A 20,531-nucleotide genomic window follows, 5' to 3' on the forward strand; every position below is an offset into this window, starting at 1 on the left:
TGTCTGTACGTTGGCATCAAGCCAGGTCAGATAAGGGCATAGTTGGGATATGTGGAGGGGAGGGTAGAGGAAGGAAGGATCACTGTGGGGATTGGGGAAGGAATGGTACCCTTTGAAAGGTAACCCGGATAGCATTCCTTAGTCAGTAGTAAGTGCCCCTTCCTGATCTTGTATAAAACCCATAGTTTCATAGTGCAAAGTTAGAAGAATATTTTATCATGTAACTCAGAAACACTCAGCTTACATTTTCAGTTGGTAGTGGATTTTGTGAGTTGGCAGGGAAAAGATACTTGATTAGAACCTGGTGGCCCAGAGACCACGTCTGCCATATTTCTACTCTTTGTGGCCAGAACCTGTTTCTCCTCATACAGTTGTATGTTCTACCTCACACAATTCTACTAAAACAAGCTGAGCACAACAGTGGCCATTTGAAAGTGGCCTGGCTCCTAGGTAATGGACATAGAGTTGAAGATCACGCTCAGCCGCATCGTGAGTTCAAACCCTCAATCAATAGACAAATGAGGAAACACGACGGCGTAACAGACCTTGTATTCTGTAAATCTGACAGATTTTAGGCAGTGTGTGTGTGAGGAGGGGGTGGTCTTATTGCTCCTGTAGCTTTGACTGGTTTGGAAGTAATTTTGTAGACCAGGCTGACCTTGAACTCACAGAATATACTTAGAATATACTTGCTTCTACCTCTGAAATGCTGGGGTTAAAGACTTGTGCCACCACACCTGGCCTTAGACATACTTCTTGATGGGTGATGAGGGGCTGGAGAGATGGCTAAGCCGTTAAGAGCAGTGGCTCTTCTTCCAAAGGTCCTGAGTTCAGTTACCAGCAACCACATGGTGGCTCACAAACATCTGGTTTTTGGGGTTTTTTTTGTTTGTTTGTTTTTTAGAGACAGGGTTTCTCTGTAGCTTTGGAGCCTGTCCTGGAACTAACTCTTGTAGACCAGGCTGGCCTCAAACTCACAGATCCGCCTGCCTCTGCCTCCCGAGTGCTGGGATTAAAGGCGTGTGCCACCACCGCCCAGCTCACAAACATCTGTTATGAGATCTGGTCAGTCGTCCTCATCAACTTAGACCATGAAACCCAGTATGAACAAATCCAGCAGAACCGTCACATGTGCTGCCCATGCCTGCTTCAGCACTGTCAGGGCAAACATTTCATTTTTTCTTTTTTTATAGCTGATGAGACTATTGGATAAAATGTGTTAAGTCACAAGTGCATTTACCAAATGGTGGTGATAGCTCACACCTTTAATCCCATAACTCCGAGGCAGAGGCACACAGATCTCTGAGTTCAAGGCTAGCTTGGTCTATAAAGCAAGTTCAGGGCAATCAGGGCTACACAGAGAAACCCTGTCTCCAAAAAACAACAATCCAAAAAAAAAGTGCGTTTACCTAATCTACACTTGGTAACTTCAGCGGTGTGTGTTGTTTGCCGTTGTGAGTGGAAGTTGAGCTCAGCTGGTGTTGACCCTGGTGTTAGGAGTGTTACACTGTCTCACCAGCCCAGGAGTACAGTTTCTTCTGAACATTTACCATTCTCAAGCCATCGAAAAGCTGACTTGTCCTAAGTCAGGGATTGTGAACCTGAAGGGTTGAAACTTGCTTCACATTGTCTCCGTGGGCCGCACCGATTATTATTGCTGAGGGAGTGGGATTGACCTGAGACTAAACCAACTGCTTCCCCTCACAGTTTGATAAAGCCGTGTAGGCTGCAACGTGGTTTTACAATTTGCCTTTTTGAGAATTCCCGACGGTTAGGAAACACATGCACATGCCTAGATGAGTGATAGGAATTCTTCTAAGTTCACCTGATCACTAGAGACAAATGAAAAATATCTTTAAAACCAGATATGGTGGTTATTACTACTATCTAAGCTTCTCTGTAGACTGAGGCAGAAGGATCACTAGGAGGAGCCTACCGGTGCAGGATCTGCCTGAGTAACAGACCATTCCCCTTCCAAAAATGAGAGAAAAAGGTGGAATTGATATTGTACACCTGTTTCTCAGTACTTGGGAGGCTGAGCTTGAATTTAAGACTAGCAAGACAAGACTGTCTGAAATCGTCATTAAGGAGTGAGTTTGTTTATGATGCCCATTAGTTTTGGTTGTCAGTAGTAGGCAAACCTGTAACACCTTTGATGGTGATGCAAATTGATTTTGTTAATGAGGAATTGTCAGCCTTACCAATGAATGACAAGGAGGTCTGTCAGAGCAAAAGATCAGTGGTTGACACTCCCTGCTCCTGTCACCCACTGCCTGATGGATGAGCTGTTCATAACACTACACAAGGGTGGTTTTTAACTTTCCTGTTTTCCCCTCCATTTATTTTATTTTATTTTATTTTTTTGAGACAGGGGTTCTTTTTGTGGCCCTGACTGGCTGTAGACCACGCTGGCCACGCTGCCTCTCCCTCCCAGCACTGGGTTCCACCACTGCTCAGCTTTTAACTTTCCTGAGTCGTGCGTGTGTGGAGCTATGACTCCGCTGCCTCTAGCATGCTACTTGGGTTTATCTTTGGGATGTCGCGATACCTTCTGAGTTTAGATTATATTTATATATCCATTTATTGAATGTTCATCCTTAGTTTTGGTCTTGGGGTAGAAGGAAAAAAATGGTTTCTGAGATAGAAAATTATCAGACTTGGCTGTATGGTTAATCTCGTCAGATTGATTGGATGAGCCACATCTAGAAGATTAGTAAAAACAGCTCTGGGTATGTCTGAGAGTGTTTATTTTTAATTTATAATTTTATTATTGTTTTTGATGTATGAGTATGGTGCACATATGCTACGACATGCATGTAGACGTTAGAGGACAACTATGGAAACCATGTCTCTGCTCACGTCTCTGTGGGTTCAGGGGCTGAACGTGGGTTCTTGGGCTTGTATATGAAGTTCTTTACCCACTGAGCCATCTCAACAGCCAAGACTTTGTAGATTGTGAGGACTATGACCCAATTGATCCTTTGAGTTCATAATACTGGCAAAAGTGGGAGGTGAAGGGGCTTTTAGAAGTAGGTTACAGGCAGCATGTCCTGGAATTATGTTTTTTTTTTCTTTGAAATTATTTATTTTTTAATGTATGTGAGTGTTTTGGTGGATTGTTTGTCTGTGCACAACATGTATGCTTGGTGCCTGAGGAGGTTAGAAGGCGGCATCACATCTCCGGAACTGGTATTAATGAACTGTTGTGAGCCACTGTGTGGGTGCCAAGAGTCAAGTTCAGGTCCTCTGAAAGGCCTCTGAAAGTTCCCTTACCTGCCTGTTGGGATTATACCTTATATGAGTCTCTACTGCATTCCCCTGCCTGTTGGGATTATACCTTATACGAGTCTCTACTGCATTCCACTGCCCCCAGCATTGAGTGACATCTCTAACTCGGAGCCCTGTTTCTTTGCCAGGTTGCTCTTTCAGATGTTTCCTCATGATATGAAAGTTGCTGTGACAATCCAGCCTGTGGGCGTGTCCTTCTTTCCTCTGTAGCCCTCCACACCATTCATTGCCTTGTCAGCTTAAACCAGTGAGAGTTTGCTGGATATATGTATTTCGATGAGGTTTTACTAATCTCTAGTTGCAGGTGAAGTGAATGTTTCTTTTGTTCTCACTGAACAAAAGATGGGAATCAGAGTGCACCCTGCTGTGCAGACACAGCGGTTCTGGGTTCTGAGCAGTGCTTCCTCCTGTGGACTATGGTGCCGTCTCGCAGACGAAGCTTGGCAATGATTTTCACTTGTTTGCTCTTCATTTTCATGTGGTTGGTAGCTGTATTTTTTCCTTATCTAATATTTTAAATATTTATTTATTTATTTGGATGCTCTGACTCCATGTACTCCTGAATGCCAGTGGAGTACATCAGATTCCATTAAGTGTTGGGAGCCACCATGTCACTGCTGGGGATTAAGCTCAGGACCTCTGGAAGAGCAGCCAGTGCTCTTAACCTCTGACCCATCTCTCCAGATCCTGCTCACTCACTGAACTTTTAAAAGAGTTTTTTGTTTGGTTGGTTTTGGTTTTTGGAGACAGGGTTTCTCTGTAGCTTTGGAACCTGTCTTGGAACTTGATCTGTAGATCAGGATGGCCTTGAACTCAGAGAGATCCACCTGCCTCTGTCTCCCAAATCTTAGGATTAAAGGCATGCACCACCTCCACCACTTGGCTTTATCTTAATTAATTATTTTTTTTGGCGAAGAGATTTTAAAAATGGTGTGTGTTGTCACAAGTATGTCCCAAGCCAGGTACCAGTTCCCAAAGGAATAAGTCATCCAATTTTACTAAATTATTGATTGTATCTCATATGTCCTACAGCAGGTCTGACGTGGTGTTATGGCTGAAGGATATTTGCCTGCTTCTTAGTAATCAGAGGTTTATCAAAACTGATTGGCCAGGGTAGTTGCTGTGGCCATTTAAATATCTGGATGTAAAGTGCCTGGCCTTTCTCCTGTGGACACTCCCCTCATTGTACCAGCAGTGAGATGCTCCTGCTGGCCACTGAGTTCATCACCTTCTTGAGGTCGTCCCTTGAAATAAGACTTCTCTGGGTTCCTTAGGGCATATCCTGAGAGTCTAGAAGAGCACGCTTCTCAGTGCCTTCTTCAAGAAGGGCGCAGGTGTGGTTGAGCAGCCAGTATTCCATTCAGGAAATGCAAGATGGAGCTGAGTACTTGACCTCTTAAGAATGAACAGTTTCTCCTGGTGCAACACTGAGGAGTGGAGGTGTAACCGATTTGCAGAGATACTCAGTGTGTATGTGGTGGGGTGGGTGCGGGTAGCCGGACCCTGTCCTGACGTTTTGCTATTTCTAGGCTTACCATTACCCTAAAGAAAGAAAAATATCATTAGCATACATACACACACCAAAAGAAAAAAAGAAAGAAAGAAAAACTGTGTTTATAGTGGTGCTGTGGGTTCCAAGGGACCTCAGTAGGTTCTTTATGGGCAGGTATGCAATGCAGCCTTACTAGGGTATAGGTGCCCCCACACACAGTCTTTGTCCCTTCATGTGCCTATATTCCGCCTTGTCCACTGAAAGAAATCTCAGTCCATCATTGCTTCTCTGTAATTGCATTTCTCTCTGCTCTTGTTCAAGGGTCATCAGTGCCCAGTTAGGCAGCACCCTGGCTACCTCAGGCCTCTAGACTCGGTGCCCCCTCTCCATTCACTGTCCTGCGTCAGGTGTTAACTATCTTAGGGTTCATTCCAGGAGGTAGACTTTGATGCAGTAGCCTACAGAATGTATCCAAGCAACCCTGCTTTCCATTTGATCTACTGGTTTTGCCATCACTTGGAATTTTTTGAAAGCTGTTAATAGCAGCTCTGGTTTGGCCTTTGTTCTGCCATCTTTGCCTGTGGGACATTCAACTCCCAGACCATGACCTAGGATACCTGACATTTTTAGCCTGACTGCTTGGAATGAATATTTACTGAAGTTTTTTCCTTTTTTAACCAAGTAACCCCCTTTTGTTGCACAGTGGTGCTGTTCGAATTTCCTCCAGCCATTAGTCCCTGAGCAGCATTGTTTACAGGATGCTGCGTGCGGGACATTGAACTTGCTATCAGACCTGCACTGAACATACGAATCTGGGGTCTAGAGAAAGCCGCCGTCATTGTCAGGGATCCGGGCATTCATTTAACAAGCCTGAAACCGTGCCAAAGTCTCCATTTTCCTTATGTCAGGACACAATAGTGAGCGTTGTCTCATGGCATCAAGTTCCCAACCTTTTTCTGATGATTATTGTTCATGAGTTTTGAGTTTGATGAAGCCTAGTAAATTCAATGATGTAGACACTTAAGCCCTAGAACAGTGGTTCTCACCTGTGAGTCATCACCCCTTTGTGGGTTACGTATCAGATATCCTGCATATCAGTTATTTACATTACGATTCATAACAGTAATATAATTATAGTTAATTTATTTTAAAGATTTATTTATTATGGATACAGTGTTCTGCCTGCATGTATGCCTGTATACCAGAAGAGAGGACCGGATCTCATTACAGATGGTTGTGAGCTACCATGTGGGTGCTGGGAATTGAACTCAGGACCCCTGAAAGAGCAGCCAGTGCTCTTAACCTCTGAGCCATCTCTCCAGCAAAATTAGTTATGAAGAAGCATAACTAATGAAATAATTTTGTGATTGGGGTCACCACAACATGAAGAACCTGTATTAAAGAGTTGCAGCATTAAGAAGATTGAGAACCACTGGGCTAGAAGATTTATTAAAACTTAGTCATGGGGCCAGCCAGATAGCTTAACAAGATAGTTGCTGCCACGCCCGACAACTGTGTGCTATGCCCCAGATCCATCCCCAAAGGAAAGAACTGGCTCACACAAGTTGTCCTCTGATCCTTACATGTGCATGTATACTGTGACCCATGCTCCAGTACGTGTAGGCAGATACATACCGTGTTAAGCAGGGTGGGTGGTGGTGTTAGCAGCACCTGCCTTTAATACTAGCACACAAAAGGCCAGAGGCCAGCCTGATCTACTGCAGAGAGTGCCTGTCTCAGAAACAACAAAACAAAATAAAAATTGTGCTTTGTACCCTGTACCTTATTTTAAACCAAATTTAACTGGAGGTTACAAATAAAGTAATTTCAGGTTGTGGTGGTGGCACAAGCCTTTAACCCCAGCACTTGGGAAACATTGGCTGGAGGTTCTCTGAGCTCAAGGCCAGCCTGTTACACAGAGTGAGTTCCAAGACACCTGGGACTACTCAGAGAGAACCTGTCTTAAAAAACAGCAAAAAGGAAGTAAAATAATTTTGAGATGAACAAGTAGTCACAGAGTCTCTGGCCCAGCCTGGGAAGACAGGTACATGAAGGAGGTCGCTTGGCACAGACCTGCAGCCACAGACTTTACATTTGTGTTTGTGGTTGAGTATGATGGTGCATTTGGGAGGTTGAGGCAAGATATGACATTGGAGGTCATTGTGGGCTACACAGGAAGATGCTGTCTCAGAACTTGGGGAGCTGCAGTGATAGCCACCAGTACAATGTTTGAGGACTTGAGTTCAAGCCCTGGGATCCACATAATAAAAGCTGACTGAAGTATGCTTGCAATACTTAGGCTGGTGGGTCCTTAGGACTTACTGGCTAGCCAGCCTAGCCTGGTTTCTGGCCGGTGGTAGCCGAGATCCTGTAAAAAAGCAAACAGGCAACAGCAGCCGAGGTGGTGTTCCAGCCTGCATGCACATATGCACACATAGATATGTAGAAAAGTTGTAATTTTAAAGGATGGTGGTAGATAAATGGCATACACTTGAAGTCATGGGCTCTTACGTTGATACTAAACTTGTTTTTCTAGACAGGATTTCTCTGTAACAGCCCTGGCTGTCCTGGAATAGCTCTTGTAGACCAGGCTGACCTCGAACTCACAGAGATCTGCCTGTCTCTGCCTCTCTAGTGCTGGGATTAAGGGTGGGCGCCACCACTGTCCGGCTTGATATTAAACTCTTAAAGATTTGTTAGTGTTCAGTAAGCACTCTTGAGAGGAGGGTGATCTGTTCAAGCTGTGTAGCTGTTGGTCAAACTGATTTCATTAATTCACCTGAAGTACGTTAGCCTTGATGGTGGCTGTTTGGTTTTAGGATAGGAACTCAGTATACAGCCTCGGCATTTCCAATACCTGCTTTCTGTGGCTTCTCTCGGGCTGGGAGTCCTGCAGCTGCCCTCTGCCTGAGTGGAGGCTGTGTCTGACCTGTGGGTGTTAGGTTAGGACAGTGGTGAAGGCAGCAAGGTTGAGAGCCCCTCAGAGTTCTTTGTTTCCACCCAATCCCTGTCTTAGGGAACATTGCTGTAAGTTCTGAGTCAGGCTTGTCTTGAATGTGGTTGGTTATGTTTCTGGAGACAGGAGGACTGATTGTGCTGGCCCTTTGGTTAACTTCTGAGCAGCAGGATGGGTGAAACCTGTGTTTGAGGGGTCTGTTAAAGATTTATCCATGGTAGTAGTAGCATGGGCCCGACTCAGCCCAGGAAGTTCAGCCTGAAGTAGGTTCTTGAGAGGTAGTGAGAGGCCCCATTGCTGTGGGGTCCTGAGCGTCTGTGTACCTCTTAGCCACAGATGCAGGCATTTCATAGAATTAGTGAAGCAGGGTGGCAGAGCTATGTGCCCTGGACTGGCTGTTGTGCAGTTCCTGCACACTTTCCCTTTCTCCAGGGTGGCTGGGCACAGAAAAGAGCACAAATCTTGTCCTGTGTTGAACTTGACCTGCCTGTGGGTCTGGCCTTTCTTCATAGGATGTTCTGTCAAAAGCTCTGTGCTCTGGGGAGGCCAAAAGCATCCCTTTGGGAGTAGCTAAAGATGCCTGGTTCTGCTCCCACTTGATAGGAAAGGTAAGAGTCCATACTCGGTGTCCATGAAGTTGGTTGTGGAAATAGCCCTCTTTGGATGATTGCTTAACTAGTGAAGACATGACTAGTACTATACCTGTGTAATCTTAATTTACAAGTGGATGACTGTATCCATTCCCAGGAGCAACTACTCAGGAATATGTTGCAGGACCCTGGAAGCAGGTCCCCAAGGGGCCAGCCCTCCTCAGGCAGCAGGTTTGAACTAAACGGCAGTTCATAATCCACCATTTTATTTATTTATTTATTTTTTGGTTTTTCGAGACAGGGTTTCTCTGTGGTTTTGGAGCCTGTCCTGGAACTAGCTCTTGTAGACCAGGCTGGTCTCGAACTCACAGAGATCCGCCTGCCTCTGCCTCCCGAGTGCTGGAGAGATGGCTCAGCCGTTAAAGGCTAGGCTCACAACCAAAAATATAATCCACCATTTTAAATTGTAGTCAAGATTCTTTCTCTCTCTCTCTCTCTCTCTCTCTCTCTCTCTCTCTCTTAAAGATGTGGGTACCTAGAAAGACCAGAAGAGGCCATTAGGCTATGTAGTGGTAGTACACATCTTTAATCCCAATCTTAGGGGTAGGCAGATCTCTTGAGTTTAAGGCCAGTCTCGTATACAGAGCGAGTTCCAAGACAGCCAGGGCTGTACAGAGAAACCCTGTCTGTAGGTTTGGGGCGGGGGAGCATTAGCTCCCTGAAGCTGGTGTTAAAGGAAGGCTGTAAACTGAATGTGATTCTGGAAGGGTAGGAAGCTCTCTCTACTGCTAAGCCTTCTCCTTAGCCTCTTTCTCTTATGAGACAAGGTTTTGTATAACCTAGGCTTCCCTCAGCTTTGTGTAGCTCAAGTTGACCTCCTGATCCTCTTCCCTTTGCCTCCTGAGTGCTAGAATTAGAGCCGTCCACCAGGAATCCCAGCTCCAGTGCTCCTGTTCTCTGTCCATCCTGTCCTATCACGTAGTATTGAGAAACTGTGTGCCCTGCAAGGAGAGGAGTTTGAATTGTTTGGTAAATCCAGAAGTTTTTAAATGATATTGAATTGTACTTCAATATCCCAGGTCCTGGGGCCCTCAGTGTGAACCCTGTATGGGCCCTGTTCCCCACCTTCACTCTCTTGGGGATGCTCCTCAGAAAGCCAGCGGGGACAGGTCTGGGCTTCCAGGGTCGGGTGGGAGTGGCTCTTCATTCAAGAGAAAGTCAGCCACTGTCACTGTTGGCTCATTGCACATGGATTAAGTCCATCCACGGTGGGCCACGGCACACCCCAGCCATTGTCACTATTGACTCATTGCACATAGTAAGTCCATCCATGGTGGGCCACGGCACACCCTCAGCCATTGTCACTGTTGGTTTATTGCACATAGATTTAAGTCCTGGCCACAGCACAACCTCAGCTTCCAGGAATCTCACTCCAGTGACTGCTGATTAGAACCAAAGAGCACAATCGGCTTAACACTGTGCCTCCAACTCCTCGGAAGCTTTGCTGGGTTAGCCCAGGGCTTGGCCAAGTGAGAGTTAGCCCAAGACTTTCTTAAGCTTGGGACTCTTGAAGTTTTCTAGCTAACTGGCTGTTCAATGAGGTCGTCAAAAACAGTAACAAGGATAGGGGATCCTGAGAAGGCTGGCCCTATCTACTATTTCCACCTTCGTATCCTAGCCTGGTCTCTAAGCTAGTGTTTCGATGGTTGTTGGGGTTTGTGAGAAGTGTCCAATTTGCTGGGAGGTGGTATCACCCGCCTTTAATCCCAGCACTCAGGAAACAGGCAGGCAGATCTCTTGAGTTCGAGGCCAGCCTGATATACGGAGCAAGTTCCTGGACAGCCAGGACTACACAGAGAAACTCTTTCTCAAATCCTTCCCCGCCCCCCAAATTGTCAAGTTCAGGTGAGGTGCTGGCATGATTGTTTCCCAACCTCCATTACACAGAGTGCTCTTCACTTGAGGGTGGTCACTTAAAAGTCATTCCCAGGCAGGGCCATCCTGTGACTGTAGTTCTTGGAGCATTTTGGGGGCCTGACTCTGATAGTGGGGATGCAAAGTGTTGTTTCCCACTATCCTTAGCTGTCTCTGTGTGACTTTGTCCAGCTTTTCCTTAGGGTCAGTGCTAAATTTAAGTATCTGGATCCTGATTGGATTCCTTTCCAAAAGGTCTACTCCCCTGCTCCCTGTCTCTATCCCAGAAGTACCAGCCACTGGGTTTGGTCTTAAACTCGCCCTCCCCACCCCCACCCCGGGACCTTGAAGGGCTCTAAGCTTGGACGCAGCTCTTGTTGTAGGCAGCAGGGAAGCAGGAAGGGAGGATCAGCTGATGATGCAAGGAGTGGGGCTGCCTGGCAGCTCGTGGTCAGGTGTCTTCAAGTTAAACTGTTTAGATTGGCCCCTAAATGTGGTCTAAAAGCAGCCTTTCCAGTCCAGAATGCAGGGACTAGTTTTAAAAGCACCATGGACTTGCTTAGATAAGTTGAAATGTTAGGAAGATGACTCGGGGTAAGGGTACCTGTGCTCGAGCCTGGTAACCCGAGGTCAGTCCCCAGGCCCCACGATGGGAGAGCCTTTCTGTTTCCCTAAAACAGATGCTTGTTTCTAAGTGTCCAGAGCAGCTCACTCCAGGAACTATCTGAGGGATAGGGCGGCACAACCTCGAAGGCCCCAAAGCCCGGCTGATGGGCCTGAACATGGTGCCATCTGGATTGCCCTTTGGGTTCAGCTGGCAGTTTCCCAGCTTTCAGCTGAACCAGACTTGTCCCTCCTGGACCTCACCAGTGGTGTGCTTCCGGACATTTCTGCTGCTGAGTTTTGAGAAATTTGGTGGAATCTGGGTGTGGTGGCAGAGGCAGGTGGATCTCTGAGTTCAAGGCCAGCCTGGTCTACAGAGCAAGTTCCAGGACTGTACAGAGAAACCTGGTCTCTGGGAGGTGGGGGCAATCTGTGGATTTTCCCAGATTTTCTCCCTGCTGTAGCTTAGCTGGATTGGTTTGGTTTCCCGGCAGCGTTGTCTTTGTGTTTTGAGAGGGAACAAATGCATAGATCAGAGCTGTGGTCAGTATGATAGAGGAAAAGGCCACTGTCATGAGAGGAGACCAGAAATGCCTCTGCTTTCTGCCTGATCAGAATGACCACGGCTACCTGGAGCCGTTCGGTAGATTTGGGTCTCATAGAAATCATGACACCCCCAAGAAGTCAGTACCTTCCTGTCGTGGGGCAGTGGTTACCCAGCCTATGCTAAGGCCTAGAGCTGTGTGATATTGACAAGAGCCAACTTGGAACCCTAAGAGGCAGGGGGACCATTTATTTACAGGCAGATCTAGGTTAGTGAACAATCATTTATCCAAAGCTCCTTGACTCTGGTGTTCAGCTATACACAGAATGGGATTTTGCATATGCTGGACAGAAACAAAAGGATCAAGCCCCGGCCAGAAAGGTTCCAGAACTGCAAGGACCTGTTTGACCTGATCCTCACTTGTGAAGAGAGAGTCTATGACCAGGTTGTAGAAGGTGAGTGATGTACAGGACCCGCCCTCATCCTCTGACCCACATGGACATCTGGAGGACGGCCTGTGAGGAGTCAGCAGAGGACGGGTTCCTGTATGTTGTGAGCCTGTGGCCTTCAGCGCAGTGTCGCGTATTTATTGGGCCTGCCATTTTATAGAAACTGCTGTTGGTGCCAGCGTGGGCGGCATAGAATGGCCTGGGGTGGAGTATGCTGTTTTCCTAGGCTTCTTCACTGAGCCTGCATTGTGGGTCTGTCCTTAGTTTCTGGAGCTTGGATGCTCAGTCCTTGAGTTACAGTCCAGAGTTCAGGGGCAGGCACAGCGAGAGCTGAACATGGACACATCTGTTACCCAATGCCTAGTAATATTGTGTCTCTTTTGAATCAGATCTGAATTCCAGAGAACAGGAGACCTGCCAGCCAGTGCATGTGGTCAACGTGGACATCCAGGACAACCATGAAGAGGCCACCCTTGGGGCCTTCCTCATCTGCGAGCTCTGCCAGTGTGTGAGTCTGAGCCCTGGTCCAGGCATCCTTACCAAGGAAGTAGCTGTTAGGGCAAGAGGAGGGGACCTCTCATCACTAGCAACTTATTTTCACATCCTGGTTAATACTAAATTTCAAATAAAGACCAAGAAGTGCACATTCCAGGAGGTTAACAGTGGCGTTGGCTTGAGAGCCCATCCCAATGCGTCTGTTGTTGGTAGACGTGATGACTGATAGTTCACCTCTTCCTCTGGTGCAGAGCTCATCTGGTATTGTCAGAGATGGGTCTGGAGGCTCCCAGAGGAACATTCACAGTATAGGGATATTTTGTGTACTTTTGCCTGATATTTGTCTAGATATTTATCCTCTGAAGACCCCTGGGCTGTGCACCTGCTGTGTGGAGGGGTGATGCTGTGGAGGGACATTGTGGGAGGAGCCATGTGCCTTGTCCCGCCTTTCACCCTTGAGAATTTGTTTAGTTTAGCTGGCAGTGCCAGAGTTGAAGTCCTCTTGGCTTCCCAAGTAGAGGCTGATGGGGAAGTTGGTATGGGGATCCACATTCCTGTTGAATTCAGCCCAGCTTCCACTTTCAGTCCCTGCTCAAGTTCTAGCAGTTGAGTTCATGGTTTGGCTGATAAAGCCTGAGAGACTGTGTAGCCATGCAGGGCAGTGTGGTCAGCAGCCAGCCTGCCTCAAAGTGTTAAAGGCCTGCTGGCAATGCCTGGCCACCTTGTAGGTTTTCACTACCAGGAGAAGCTGTTGGTATCTGGGAGTAGAGGCCAGATGTGCGCTAGCCTGCTGCAGGGCACAGGCTGCTCCATCACGAGGCATGGTCGGCCTCTGCTGGACAGTTCTAGGAAGATGCCTGCTTCTTCATGCCCCTCGCTTCACTCATCGCAGGGTTGGGGTGGCACTGGCTGGTGAGGCTTCCATAAACCTGTGATGCCTGAGGGCAGAGCTCGAATCCCAGCCTCGGGGTCCAGTCCTTCCTTTGAATCTAGCATTCCCAATATGGGGGTACTACAGTGGCCATTGTGCAGGTCTGGAGCCCATTATCAAAGCAGGGACTGCCAGGAAGGGGCCTTTGGGATGACCCTGAGGACACTGTCCTGAGACTGTCCCCACTGCAGGAGGGAGATGCAGCACAGGGCAGGGGAGGGAAGGCGTGTCACACTTCCCGAGTGTCACTCAAGGCTTTGCTTTCCCCAGATCCAGCACACTGAGGATATGGAGAACGAGATCGATGAGCTGCTGCAGGAGTTTGAGGAGAAGAGTGGCCGGGCCTTTCTGCACACTGTCTGCTTCTACTGAGACACTCGTGGACCGTGCACGTCCTGACTTGCACAGCCGCCTTTGGAGCCACTTTTTCAGTGTGTTTTCTCTTCCGATATTTGTTTATACTGCTAGGTGTATGTCGCCAGTGTACTGTACATATGGAATGAGAAGCACACAGAAATGCCAGATTGAAATCCATTGTTTTTAACCAAAAGAAGTAAAGACGGTTTACTGTACAGCCTACAGCAAGTGTCTGTGGCCTTCCTACCCCTTTGCTCTCCACTGCTGGATTGTACAAAAAACCCGAAATAAAACAATAGACTGCCTTATTGGCTGGGAGGGTGGGGGGTGGGACAGGGTGGGGATGGCGGGGAGCAGGGGATGAGACGGGGACTTGGAATCACCGCAAAATTCAGGACCTGAATTCCTGGCCTGAATCCCTGCAGAAGAGGTACCCAGGGCCCTGAGACATATCTGAGACCATCCTTTGACAGAAAGATTACACAGGCCCCGGGCTGTAAGACACCAGGATACCGGGCCCCTCCAATTGGAACCTTTGGACACAGTGCACAGTGGGGTTTGTACTTAGGGATGGAGGTCAGCTGTCCTCTCTTGCTTCCATCACACGGGGCAGGGTTGGTTCTTACACTGTCAGCTCTGTGGACAGGACAAGCAAGGCAGCCACAACAAACAGTACGCTAGACACTAAGCTGCTAGTTTCGGGCTACTGTCCAGCACCCCTTCCTTCCCAGAAGCCTGCTAGCCTTTCCCACCACTGCCACGATGCTCTGGGATGCTCTGGCCTACTCCGTATCTCTTGCCCTCCTACCTCTGGTCCAGTAGTCACAGTCCCTGGTTCCTCTGACCTTGCAGGCCCCTCCCCCGATGGCATTTTCTTGCTGGAGGAGGCTGGGTGCCGACCTTCCTACCCCTCACTGGAACCAGGGGACCCAAGAGGAGGGGCCTTACTTGGAGAAGTAGAGCAGAAACGACCACCCGGTCCAGGCCAAAAAGAGTTCAGCGTGGCACTGGGCAAGGAGATCGGAGGAGATGGGGCAGAATGTGGAGCCGAGACCGGAGGGGAGGGGTCTGGGCCTGCGTCGCAAGGATAGGAGTGGAGAACCTCGACCCTGGATGCTGGCGCGGGGCGGCGAAGTCCCTCCCCAAAGGCGGAGGCAGAAGGAGGAGGGAGGAGATAGTGAGGAAGAAAAGGAGGGAGGGAGAAGCCTGGAGGAGGGAAGGGGGAGGAGGGAGGGGGCCGCCGAGCCGACCGCAGGGAGCCGGGCACTGGGAGCACCGGAGGGCGGAGCGGAGCGCGGCCAGCGACGGGCGGCGAGCGAGCGACCCTACAGCAGCCCCCACACCTCCGCTGCCTGTGACCGCGCCTGCCCCCGGGGCCAGCGGCGGCCCGGCGCGCGAGCGCTGACCTCTGCGGAGGCGGCGCGGGCTCAGCATCGGGCCGGGGCCGGGAGGGGCACCGGGGCCGGGGGGCGGCGCTCCGGCCCGGCCCGGCCCCGCCCGATGTCCATGAGTGCGAACACCATGATCTTCATGATTCTGGGGGCGTCGATCGTGATGGTGAGCGGAGGGGCTTCCCGCGCGCACCCCCTGCTTCTGCCGCCCGCGCGCGCGCCTTCCCCACCTCGCTTCCTTGTTTACCGGCCCGCGCGGCCTGCGCTGCCCTCCGCGGCTTGCCCTGCGCTACCCTCGCTGCTACCCTGCGCAGCCCTCGCCCCGGCTGCCCTGCGCTTCCCCACCCGCCCGCCCACCCACCCAACCCCGGCAGCCCGACGCTCCCACTCTGCACCCTCTTCGGCCCGGCCCACTCCTCGCCCTGACCGGTCATGGGCTCTTCCAGGCCATCGCGTGCTTGATGGACATGAACGCGCTGCTGGACCGATTCCATAACTACATCCTCCCGCACCTGCGGGGCGAGGACCGCGTCTGCCACTGCAACTGTGGCCGGTGAGTGCGCCCCGGCTCTAGGCACTACACGCGTGATCACACTTGTGCAGCGGGCCCCGTTCGGCCCGTGAGCCGGGAGCAGGCTGGGCCGCAGAGCCCAGAGCTGAATGGTGGGGGCCGCTTCTGCCCGCCAGGTGCTGGGGGAGGGGTTGCCAACGGGAACCCCAGATCAGCCAGCTGTCTCTCTGGGAAAGGAAGCATGACTGAGTCTGTTAGGGACCCTTTCCTCCAGTTCCTTTAGAGAAAAGGCTGCCTGGTGGTGGCATTTTGGGCCATGGAGCCTCCTAGTTCAGGGCCTGGAGGCCTGAGAGCAGCAGCCCTGAGTGGTGCCCACAGTGGAAGACAGGAAGCTGGTTAAGCCCGGGACAGTAGTCTTGCCTATGACCCAAGTCTTCCTCTTGGGTCCTCTGTGTCCACGGCAGGCGAGTGCAGGAGGTCAAGACAGAAAGGGCCTACCTTAAGGAACACCTGCCACAACTGGTCACGTGCAGGGAGGAACTGAAGTAGGCAGGGGTTTGTTCAAGGTCACAGTGAGACCCACCACACCCTTCAGGGACCCCCCCTTCGGTGCATGTGTAGTGATAAAGTCTTCTGGCCTTGCATGTTTGTACGTCCATGTATGAAATAAACATCTTCTCATGAGCCGCGCATGTGTGTACTGTCTGTGCATATACATGTGCGTACACAGCGCACTCACATCCGCATGCACTCATCCCAGAGATGCCCTCATGCGATAACCGTTGTCCCCGCGGGGCAGACCAGGAGGACGTGGACCGAGGTTACACAACTAGGAAAGAGTGGGGCTAGAATCACAGAACCTCACTTCCTCACCCCAACCCACGCTTCCAGAAGTCTGCATACACAGGGCCTAGGGTAGGTGCATGTCTCCTAAGAGCTTATATGGTTACAGGTACAGGCAAGTATGCGGCAGATCACGGGCATTACAGCAAGCAGAAAGGGATGTACACGCGTACACGCACTCACATGCGTTGGACATGGTAGGAAAATTTGCCGTGTGGCCACACATTCCCAGAAAGCCCTGTCCTCCATCTTTGGTATATCAGGAGGGCTCAGAAAAGACATGAGGTTCCCAGGGCATGTCTGTAGGTGAGTCCCGAAACCTCCCCAAGACAGAGTCCACATCCTGGGCCCAGTCACTGGACCCATGAACACTGGGAATGGACACGACATATGGGGGCTGTTAGAGCGTGTTTGGTTCAGCGCTGTCCACGACAGCACACTGAATGGTTTACCTGAGCACAGAGGGTTTGTTCTTAGAGCACATTTACACAGGTTACATATGTGCATCTCATGTAGCAGCCAGAGTACGTGTGGACTCATGTAAACAGACACCTGTAGAGTGGAACATGAAGAGAGGCCTGTGTGTGCAAAAATGTGGAGAGCCACATCCTCCTGTGGACAGTGTTTCTGCGTGTGTCTCTCTACATGTATGTGCTTTGTACACAACTCTACATACAGGGTATGTAAATTCGTTGTACAAAGCACTTTTGTATATTGGTTACATATATGTGTATGTAAAGTACATGTATATAAAACAATATACAGTTCAGTGTGCTCAGGGAACATGTCAGAACATCTCAGCGTGGGTGCAGTGGTGGCAGATTAGTTTGCAAACGGGTTATCTGTGCACATACATGTACACACGTGGTGTCAGCAGTTTGCCTGTGTGTACATACTTTGCAGAATAACTGTACACATGTGTCTGCCTTGTACATGACTATCTGCAGAATTTTAGACAGAGAACATATATGTAAACTAATGTTCTGAGCAAAGCACGCCAGCAGGCAGGCAACCTTTGTGTGTACACACAGATCCATGCACATGACAGCATCCCACAGAGAGAGGGTGGCTGGTTCAGAGCTCGGTGAATGTGCATCTGTGTGTGACGCACCATGCTCATACCCGAAGTGTGCACAGTGCATGGGTGTGGGGCTTGTGGGGCCCATGTCCGCAGTATACACGCCATGTCCTGTGCATGCGGACAGCGTGTATACTGGACACGCAGTGACCTCGAGTGGACACATGGCAGCATGTGTCATGAAGGTAGGACACATGTATGTACATATCACAGACATTCATCCTGCTTTCGTTCAGAAGACCTATGCCCCTGCCTTCAGGGACTTGGTGTGGTATCGGGAGGAGTCAGGCAATTGTAGATACCCACGCTAACTGTAAAGGCACAGGTCATAACCTCTAACCCCTGGACTCCTGAGGCCCTGGGTTGTCTGGGACCCCACCTTGGCCTACTTGTAGGCTATCTGGGTTTCTTCTTGCTTCCTTGGTAGCTTCTTCATGTTTCTTTTCCTGGAACAGCTACATATTGGGGGCAGTTCAGAGGAAGGATGTGGAGGCCCAGGCTGACCCAGCCCCCACCAGAGCCTGTGACACCCCCCCCCCTGTGGTCTGGAAGCACTTCTGCCCCCAGGGCCTGGTGCAGCCATACTTTTGTGCCAGGATCAATAGCGTCCATCCATCGTGATGATGGACAGGGGCTGTGCATGAGATGAGTGATGGCTGCCAGGTGTCAGTCATAGTAGGCTCCAGTAAACCAGCTGAGGGCTGGCAGCCTAAGCTTTGCCCGTGGGGCTTGGCCAAACTATAGACGGCAGAGTTAGCCCCTGGGTTCCTAAGATCAGAAGAGGACTTGAGGGGTGTCACTGCTGCCTCTTCCTCTCCCTGCTCACCTGGGCTTGGGTTTAAAGGTATCAGCCCCACCGTGAGGAAGCATCCATGTGACCCCTACTGGGGCCAGGGACATCAGCAAATGGGTACAAGAGGGGAGAGAGTTTTTATCTGGGAAAAGGCTGAGGGTCTACTCTAGGCAGACACAGGTTCCAGCCTCTCACTGAAAGGAGGAAGAGGTGCAGGTTTAGGAAGCCAGAAGCTATTTTCAGCATGTATTTGAGGTGTCTGTAGAGCCCACGTGGAGACTCGAAGGCAGCTGGAGCTCCTAGCAGACATGGTGGGCAGTGGAAAGAAGGCCCACCCACTAGTGGCTGTGGAAGTAGGTGGACCAGGAAAGGCAGCCTGATAGCAGAAGCCCGGGCAGCCCTTACACTGTCAGGAAGACCCCAATGGTACTCTCGACATCTGGACTGCTGGCTTTGTGGGGTTGGACACCTAAAACGACAGACAGGACAGAAGGACTTCCTCTTGGAAGTTCAGACATCTCTGAAAGGGGAATCAGCCGCCAGGGGGAACCATACTGGAACTCAGGTGCAAGCTGGGAGGGTCTAGGGCATGAAAGCAATGGACAGTTTCAGAAACCTAGGACAGGAAGCAGAGGCAGAGAGACCAGGGCCAGAGTGGGTGCTTATACTTAGAAGGCTCTAAAACCTGTCCAGCATGGACCTGAAGAGCTGAAAACGGCCCATTATAAGAACAGTACATGGACGATAGACATGTGGGTCTGTGATGGGCATGAGTGAGAAGGAAAGACTCCCAGAGCCTCCAGAAAAAGGAGCAGCAGGGTAGATACTGAAAGCCAGAAGCCCAAGGCAGAGATTGTGGAAGAGCAAGAACACTGTTCCTGTAGGTGGTCTCCTGAGAGCAGCCTGTGGGGGCCAAGAGGCATGTCCGGAGGGCCTGGGTTACTGGGCTGTGCTGGGACCTTGGTAGGTAAATGTGAACCCTGCTACAGGACTTTTGGAAGGATGGCCTGTTGGGTGGAGCAGCCCTCCCAGCTGTTCCTACTCTCCTGTTCTGCCAGGTGGGGAGGGAGTGCTGTTTCCCCTCCCAACTCAGCACAAAGGGATTGCTTCAGAGAACTTCCCAGGGTGGCCCATAGGAGCCAAGCCATCCACTTTGGGTCCCCTAACCAGCCCAGCACGGACCTGGGGAAGGCTGGGCCAGGGTTGGCAGGAGAGGTGCCAGCCCGCCCTGCCGCCCCCAGGCACCACATCCACTACGTGATCCCGTACGACGGGGACCAGTCGGTGGTGGACGCATCTGAGAACTACTTTGTGACAGACAATGTGACCAAGCAGGAGATCGACCTTATGCTGGGGCTGCTTCTGGGCTTCTGCATCAGCTGGTTCCTGGTGTGGATGGATGGCGTCCTGCACTGTGCCGTGCGCGCCTGGAGGGCCGGTCGGCGCTATGGTGAGTGCCTCGCGCTGCTGCGGGCACCACTTCTGGCCCAGCCCGGCCACCTGACTGCCCTGTCCCCCTGCAGATGGCTCGTGGACCTGGCTGCCCAAGCTGTGCAGCCTGCGGGAGCTGGGCCGGCGGCCGCACAGGCCCTTCGAGGAGCCCACAGGGAACATGGTGCACGTGAAGCAGAAGGTCTACCACAACGGCCACCCCAGCCCACGGCACCTGTGAGTGCACGGGACTTGGGGCTACTGTGCACATGTAAAGGGACCTCGTGGACGCTCAGCTGGCGAGACGGGACTGCGGCCTCAGGCCCAGGGTATGCTGGGCTGTGGCCAGCTGGGCTGTGGCCCGCAGGCAAATCCAGTGGAAGGTGCTGTCTCTTCTTTTTATAAAGGGGGTCGGGTGGGGGCTGGGGTCGGGATGGCCACTGGGCTTCAGGGACAGCAACCTGGTTTCCACAGTGAGCAGGACACAAAAGCAGGCTTTTAGAGGTGCTGGGCCGGGGTGGTGGGTTCACAATGGGGACAGGCATGGCCTGGGTCACGCTAGCCTAAGGCCACATCTCGTTGAAAGCCACTGTTTCCTGTGCACCCGTTGTCCATCCGTCCGTCTGGAGGGGAGGGGTGTTGTCAGGGGCCAGCGCCCATCTGCACACGGGAGCATGTGCATGGGGCGTGTGGGACTGGAGGACTGGAGGGTGGGACTGGAAAGGTGGGCCCCCAGCAGCAATAAAGACGCGGTGGCCCCAGGTGTCCCAGCCCTCACTGTGAAGCCCACCCTGCCTGGCCAGTAAATTCTCCAGAAAGCTCCAGCCTCTGCTTCTTCCATCACCCCTGACTCCAGGGGCTACTG

The 20,531-nt window shown here is 50.8% G+C and overlaps 2 protein-coding genes across 3 annotated transcripts in view; both read left to right on the forward strand.

Annotated features, from left to right (window-relative positions):
• The window catches only part of Ssu72 (SSU72 homolog, RNA polymerase II CTD phosphatase), a 30,820-nt gene extending 16,986 nt beyond the window's left edge, over nucleotides 1-13,834 (forward strand). Inside the window, exons 3-5 of the mRNA XM_075945684.1 lie at nucleotides 11,703-11,842; nucleotides 12,226-12,344; nucleotides 13,533-13,834. Coding sequence (XP_075801799.1) covers nucleotides 11,703-11,842; nucleotides 12,226-12,344; nucleotides 13,533-13,634 — 361 coding nt within the window. The 3' untranslated portion in view covers nucleotides 13,635-13,834. The remainder of the gene's footprint in view (nucleotides 1-11,702; nucleotides 11,843-12,225; nucleotides 12,345-13,532) is intronic.
• A 987-nt stretch (nucleotides 13,835-14,821) lies between these two features.
• Tmem240 (transmembrane protein 240) lies at nucleotides 14,822-20,486 on the forward strand. Of its 2 annotated transcripts, XM_075945687.1 has the most exons (4): nucleotides 14,822-15,176; nucleotides 15,457-15,563; nucleotides 19,477-19,685; nucleotides 19,759-20,486. In XM_075945687.1, the coding sequence occupies exons 1-4, from the start codon at nucleotides 15,120-15,122 to the stop codon at nucleotides 19,905-19,907; spliced, it is 522 nt and encodes a 173-aa protein (XP_075801802.1). In that variant the 5' UTR covers nucleotides 14,822-15,119; the 3' UTR covers nucleotides 19,908-20,486. The 2 variants fall into 2 exon arrangements, with proteins under 2 accessions (XP_075801802.1, XP_075801800.1); XM_075945685.1 differs by lacking the exon at nucleotides 19,477-19,685 and having other exon boundaries at nucleotides 14,985-15,176; nucleotides 19,759-20,187.
• The last annotated feature ends 45 nt before the right edge of the window (nucleotides 20,487-20,531 follow it).

The sequence above is a fragment of the Microtus pennsylvanicus genome, chromosome 13 (assembly GCF_037038515.1).
Source record: "Microtus pennsylvanicus isolate mMicPen1 chromosome 13, mMicPen1.hap1, whole genome shotgun sequence".
NCBI lineage: Eukaryota > Metazoa > Chordata > Mammalia > Rodentia > Cricetidae > Microtus > Microtus pennsylvanicus.